Genomic DNA, 7,374 nt, shown 5'->3' with positions numbered 1-7,374 from the left:
CACTGAAAACAAAGATGGTTTGTGCCTTCTGTGGCCCACGTTATCAGTGCAATAATGATCCGCAGGTGCAAGGTGTAAGAGAAAGAGGGCATCCATAGGAAGAGTCTTAGCCGAAAACAAGACCACATTATCCTAAATTAAACCCTTCTCAGAAAATCCCTAGGTACATTTAAATTTACCAACTTTAATTATATTTGCAGTGATTTCAAAAGTTGAAAGTTATTTTGAAGAGCCCTATCACTAGGAAAGTTTCAGTTAAATCATGTTAAATCTGATCCAAAACATTTAATGTACAAAATTAGCAAAATTAGAAGGGAAAATTCCAATGATACAAAGATGTGGTCTCTTTAAAAATAGCCTTTTTAAAAAGGGGTTAACCATTTCAGTTGTTATTAGGACTACATTGCTCTACCTGTTATGACTTATAACAGAAGGGATCTGTAAATTAGTAAAAAGCTTCAAAAAGAAGTCCTCAATATTTTAGCACAAATTAAAATAGTTCCTTAAATGAGTGATCATTTGAACATAGTTTTAAGAATAAAATAAAAACAAACACACCACTAGTTTCTTGGGTGGAATTCCTTTCCCCTATGATTTTGTATGAAATAGGTTAACTTGAGTATATTTGCTACTCTTCTTTAGAGCTGGCAAAAAATACCAGTCTACCAAGTCAGAAATTGCCCAGACTAAGAAGTGTTGACCAAAAGCTATTGACAATCTGCTCACACGAACAATGTTGTAATATATTGCCACATTAGGGACTGCCTTTTCAGGCTGCTCTACCTGCAGAACTCTCCCCAGTTCTGTATAATTTCACATGCAAAACCAGAACATAGTAAAGACAGGTATTTTTCTCCAGAACCAATAGTCAGGCTGGCAATACACATGAAGCAAAACTTTAGAGGTGGTTAAGCTAGCTAGAGGAACGCACTTTTCCAAACTCAAAGAACCAGACCCTTGGTGGTGTAATCATTATGGCCTCTTCCTTTGAAGGATGCACATTTACTGTGTCTGAGGAATTGGCATCTTTTTACTTGAGTTCCTGTAAGAATCCATTGCTATGGGACTTGACCAAGTAAGTAAATACATACACTTGCAGATAGGAGAGAAATTAGAAGTAGTTTTCATGCCTGTGTCCATTGCACAGAGTTGAGGTGCATCTGTAGATCTGCACAGATTCAATGGCAAGGACTGCAGGAAAACCAACTGAGAAGACATGCCAAAAAAGAGGAAAAGTGTCTGTTCACAGCCTTCAACACTGGGCAATGCAGTTTGCAAGACACGTTTTATAAAAAGCAATAATCATAGCCTTTTATACTCCCATGTCATGGAATTCTTGAGGTTTTCTCAATCTCAATGGAATATTGAAACTGTTATATTGGTCAATCTCCTAAGGGATCAACAGGAAAAATTACATTAAATGAACTTACAGGTTAACAAATTCATACAAAAATCTGAAGCATATGACATCAAGGGCATATTAAACTTTGTTGATTCATTGTTTTGTTCCTATTGAAAAACACAAGAATTTTTCTACCTGCCAGCTATAAATGCTCCTATAAATATGTGACGGATTGAACCCAAAACCTTATCTGCAAATTTGGTCAGTTTGCAAATTGGAATTACTTACAACAATTGGAATTACTTACAATTACGAACCTCATTATACAAAATGCTTAGAAAATTCAGATTAAGACTTTGGCCTCATTTATGACTTTCCAAATCAGGGGTTGCATAGGCCTTGGGTTCTGGTGTGAATTCATCCCCAGACGAGAAGGCTTTGATAAGCAACTTCAGAATGACTGGAGTGAAGCAAGAAATGCAAGAAAGATTTAAGTCCAAGTGCTTTGTACTGCTGCCCCGAGGAATGGATATTGCTCTGATCTAAACAAGGGGCTTGTGCAGCTGCTTGGCAAAATCATATGATGGAAGAATGCAATGCACTGGCTGGTGTTAAACAGAGAGGCTAAACTGCCTTAACTTCCATCATCACTTCCCACTAACATAAATCTTGTATCTGACCCTACAAGTTCACAATAATGAGGACTCCCTTTATCTAAATTGATTCTAGCATTAAAATTTTGTATTTCCCATAACTATTTTAAACTTTCTAATTCTAAATAGCTTTTTTTAAATTAAAACCCAATATTTCTTTATTGGTTTCATTTTTAAATTTTTACACTCCTGTGCTTATGTTTACAGTGAATAACCATGTGCATTCCTGGATGATTACCAGTACTTGTCATTATTCTTATCCATCAGATTTCATTCTCACTGTACTTTCTTTCCCCAGGTGAATGTATATATACCTTGGAAAGCATTTTATTACTCTATCTATTATAAAGCTGAGATAACAATGCCTAACAAATGAAACAATGAGTAGCAGATACACAGCAATCAAGGTTTGTTCTTGTTTCTAACAGGAAGCAGGCAGCACGCATATGGAATACTCTGTCTCTGTAGGTCTCTTTCTGTAATAAATAGTAAAATATATATGACAATGTGTCATGCGAATCTGATTCGCATTCTCTTAGGAGTATTTGGAGTGGCTGTCTTCTTATGCCAAAGGTGAGTGGAGAATTTGGGAAGGCATCCCTTCCGTAAGCAGACTCTGTAGATTGGTTGCAGCTTGACTCTTTACGGTGTTCCAATGAAAACAAGTATAATTTTTCTGCAGCCTTAAAAGGAAAGCTTGAGAATGATACCAAATGTTGCAGCACATGTGTTGATTTGTTATGTTACATTTCAGCTGTTAGTTATGCTAATGGAACAGTTTCACAAATTTTGTTTTGATGTATTTATTTTAATGGCTATGTGTATGTCCTGTCTGCAATTGCCTGGTAACACTGATTGTATGATGTTCTGCTGTCACCACCAGGCCAGCGCTGGAAATAAGATCAGTAGAAAAGACCTGGGCCTTAAATTTTCAGCCATGCAACTACTGCAAAGAAGAATGTAAACTGGTGTGAAATGAAACCAAAATGAAAACAATCAGGGACCATAAGCTAAGCTTTGGCCTGCAATAAAACACATAGGAAAATGGTGGCACAGACTAGATATGATCAGCTTGCATATCTGCTGTGAGGAGGTCCCCAGCTACACATAGGCCTGGGCAGATGCAGGAGACAGATTTAAGGAGACATTCAGTTGCCCACAGCCTCAGGCTATAAAAAGAGCTGGAAGGGAAAACAACTAAATAGGGTAGCAGTTCAGTTTATCCAGTACGAGACAGGAGAGAGGGAGGAATCCATGCCCTGGCCTCTGCTTGGAGATTCTGTACAAATAACACTGATTCAGATGAGAATTCTGGACAAATACGCAAAATTCTGTCATTTGCCCAATAAAACCTCCAAGAAGGAAAAGAAGACAAATTCAAGGATGTCCAGATGCTCAGTAACATGTCATATAAAGATATTATTCTCACCAGCTCTCTACAGATATTTGTTCCAATGACATGTGAAGTAGCTTTGCTCTGTTACAGTATATATTGAAATATGCGGATAGGATATACTCCTACACACGGTTTAGAGAGGAAAATCAGACCAAAGTTTCACAAAGTGATTTTAAAAGTTCCTCAGAGTTCTTCTAATAATATCACACTGTTGCAGTTTCTTTCCCTGATGGAATCAGTCTACTCTGCCATCAGCACCACTGTGGGCTAAGTGCATGCTCAGTTATAATACTCTTTTATTGAAAATATCAGTTCCACTTAACATTAAATCAGGGTCTAAAGATCTATTTAGGGGAATGAAAATCATGGTAAAGATAATAATGATGCCCTGACAATCATAAAAATTAAACAGGGCTGACAAAGATCAATTTTCATTACTGAGGGCATTATCTGAGGTCTGTACTATGAGATCTGCAATTCTAACCCCCACAAGAGATGGAAGGAAAGGTACAGAATAATTAGAGGGTTTAGAAAAAATACTATCTCTGATGTTAACACTAAGCAGACAGTTTCCAAGTATGACGCAGTGTAGCAAAGGGGAGTTTAGGTAAACTGAATATAATAGATAAAACTGGGAACAGGCTGCAGAGCCTGGAAATCAAACTATGCACGTTTAACGTTTGAATCAAGAAATTCCATGGAAACAATCCAAAGAGCTTCTTTCATTGTCCACAACACAGATTTACTTTAGTGTGGGTTGTCAAGATTTGGAAACTTTTCTATTTTCTATCTTCTTTTCACTCTTTACACTGAACAACTGCATTTGTGAAGGGAATGAACATATGTATTTTTGAAGGAAAAACACATTATTTACAACTTACTTGAGCTTGCTTGCATATTTGAAAACGTTGAAGGGTTTCTTGGTAAAAAAGCTGATGATAAGCCTGTAGGTCGAACCAAAAGTACACACTGTTCTTCCACAACTAGAGATGAAAAATATTGTAAGTTATTGCTACCCAAATATCACAACTTTTTATAAAGCTGACTTTCCAATGCAAGTAATTATTTAGCTCCTTGGAGTCATCATAAATCAAGCTCAATTTAAGATGGATTTAATCTTCTGTTGCATACTGGCAGAAGGACAACATATTTAATAGCATTGTCACAGTGATACTCTATCTTTTATTGTATCCTTTATGCATAATTGGCCATTAAAATCGTTAACATTATAGTTAACATTTGAAGAGTAACCACATTTCAGTGGCATAAAGCCAGGGCTAAAGAAGAGATGCTGATAATGGACATGCAAAGTTTGTGCCACAATAAAATAGCATTTTGCAGCAATAACCAAAACAATTAAATACCGTGTACTTGACATATGCTACTGGGACTATCATTACATTTTTATTACATGCATTTCTGAGACCCAGAGTCTTGGCCTCATCTCATAAATTCAAACAAACAGCAAAAGGTCTTTCAGAAGAAGTCTAGATCTTTCCCCAAGTCCTCTGTTTTAATCATGTGTTTATGGGGTTCAGACCCTAAAAATACCCTGAAATCCCCATCACTAACCAATAAAGAATGCATTCTGAAAAGGTAGGGGTAAGGAACTTTGTTCCACAAACCGTAGCCTTCCGGACCTGGAACATGAGTGAAATAGGCCTCACAGCTGAAGAGAAAACTTTAAGGAAATCATTTTGAAAGGAGTCTGGCACCTGGAAAGGCTAGAGACACGTGGGTGGTTGCCTATCTCCAATGAAAAAATAAGTTTATTTAGATTTCTATCTATACACATTTAACATTTTAGCTGAAGGTATTCAGCTTTAGAAACACTGGATCTTGCCTTCTAGAAGCCAGAGGCATTTCTAGCTACTGCTGCTGGATTCTGGGTTGTACTAGTGATGAAACAGATGTCCATCTTGATTGCATTCAAATCTCCCCTAAAGACTCAATTTTTCTGCAAAGCCACTAAGCACTAACTCAATATTCATAACTTGTTCCAATCCAATCCTCAATTTACACCCAGCAATGAATGATAGACCTGCTGACTACATAGAAGAAATAGTGTTATGTTTCTCAGAAATCCAAGGAGATTCATGGAAGCATAAGAACGTTTTTAAAATATTGGAGATTTTGGACATCACTAACCCAAAAAGTAAGAAGAAATCAGATTATTATGAGTAATAGCACAGCAGATTTTCCATTTTTTTAGAAAATGGTTTTTGCGGGTTAAGACCTCATTTTTTTCTGCCAAGTTAAAGGTTAGTTTTTAAAAATTATTAGTCTTTTTTTTTTTATCCCTGATGGTACAATAAGAATTCCAATAGGTTTGAGACAGTAAGAATCTGACAGCTTGGTTAAGACCTGTCATTAGTTTGCATATATACATGAACAGTTTATTGTTGTTGAGGGATTGGAGTCTCACAAGTAATAATTCATCCAGTCATCAATCTTTCTTTCTCCATTTCTTTTTTTTTTTTTCAGTCTGGCTGCCCTCTATAACTTGGCATTCAGTCAATTGTGGACTAAATTATCACAGAGTAGGAAAATATTCATACCTTATTCCCTGACTTCTCACAGAATTTTGTGAAGTAGTAGCCTGCTCTGTTCTCCAAATAAAGAGACTGCAGCATGCTTTCAATTTCTGATCCCCCAAAGACAACACTGCCAGCAGCACTTTCCCCCTGGACAAATAAAACATAGTTATACAGCAAGGAATAACAGGCTTTCATTATTTTCAAATGTCTACATTGCAATGGAAGGCCATGAAGTGTGTTCAATTAGTATCTTCATCCCAAGGAAGTAGCCTCCATTTTCTACTACGTATGCAATTGACCATTTTCCCACTAAATATTCACATCCAATGGAATAAATCTGATGACTGAAGACATGCAGAGTAGCTAAGTGAGCACAGCATCCCTTAGGTGGTTCCTCAATATTAAAACAAAAAGACAAACCTGGCCTTAATTCTGTCATTAAGTCTTTAGCTCTGGGGAATTCCAGTGATACTCAACAACATCAGTTAGTTGTCAAGAGTCTCAGCTCAGGCTACTGTGTTTTGAATTAAGAGAAGTTAAGAGGTGGTTATTTGGTCAAGATTCAAAGCATTTAACTATCATGGAACAAAAGATACATCTTCTGGAGTTACACCACTGACATGAGCAACAAAATCATGAGCAATTCAGGGAGCCAGAAATCCATGCTTGTTACCATGGCTAGCTCCTAAAGCACGTGAGGAAGAATACACCCATTTTGTCAATGCTCACAGAGAAGCCAGAAGAGGCTTCTGTAAGTAGTAAATTAACTTCTGGTGATCACAAGAGAGAAATTATGGCTGACTTGCTGTCTCTGATAGTAGAAGTGGAAGCAGATGAGTGTGATGGCTGGCGATCGGCTTCTTTCCAAATAGTAACAGGGATGGAGAAGGGCCGGAGGAAGCCCTTTTTGAAGCAGAGTAGGAAGATCTCCCTCCCCAGTATGAAGTTAAACTATGAATCCCTGCATTCCTCTTTGCATCATATTTGTAATGGCAAATTGTGGGGTCTTTACTGTAGGTACCAGTCTAACCACTGTAAATTTATGGTATTTTCCTCCATCAGTAAGAGGAAAACTGCGTATGATGATGTATAAAAACTAATACTTCATAGTGTGAAGTTCTGCTGAATATACATTCCCAACTGCAAATGTCCCCTAATTGCAAAGACTAACATCTTTTTCTGTCAAAAATAACAAAGTGAAATGATTGCAGTGAAGTAATAAACAAAGCGTGATTTTGAAGTACAAAACAAACAAGCATGTACTCAACTGCTCAGCAAACCCTGTGCATGTGAGTGGGCTCAGATTCTTTAACTTTTTTTCTTTTAGTTGTAAGCCTGTGGGTATCAATACCTCCATGAAACAGCAGGCTGTTTTGAGACCATTCCACAAATGAGAAAGGTTTTGGATAAATTTTAGATTGCCAGATGTTGACATCTCAGATGTTT

At 37.1% G+C, this 7,374-nt stretch overlaps 1 protein-coding gene across 1 annotated transcript in view; it reads right to left on the bottom strand.

Annotated features, from left to right (window-relative positions):
- RGS22 (regulator of G-protein signaling 22) overlaps window positions 1-7,374 on the bottom strand; it is a 60,392-nt gene that overhangs the window by 27,859 nt on the left and 25,159 nt on the right. Inside the window, exons 13-14 of the mRNA XM_017730351.1 lie at window positions 5,950-6,075; window positions 4,273-4,374 (exon numbers count right to left, since the gene is read on the bottom strand). Coding sequence (XP_017585840.1) covers window positions 4,273-4,374; window positions 5,950-6,075 — 228 coding nt within the window. The remainder of the gene's footprint in view (window positions 1-4,272; window positions 4,375-5,949; window positions 6,076-7,374) is intronic.

Source organism: Corvus brachyrhynchos, unplaced genomic scaffold (assembly GCF_000691975.1).
Source record: "Corvus brachyrhynchos isolate BGI_N302 unplaced genomic scaffold, ASM69197v1 scaffold302, whole genome shotgun sequence".
NCBI lineage: Eukaryota > Metazoa > Chordata > Aves > Passeriformes > Corvidae > Corvus > Corvus brachyrhynchos.
Note: the sequence above shows the minus strand (reverse complement) of the source record. Positions and strands in the feature narration are given on the sequence as shown.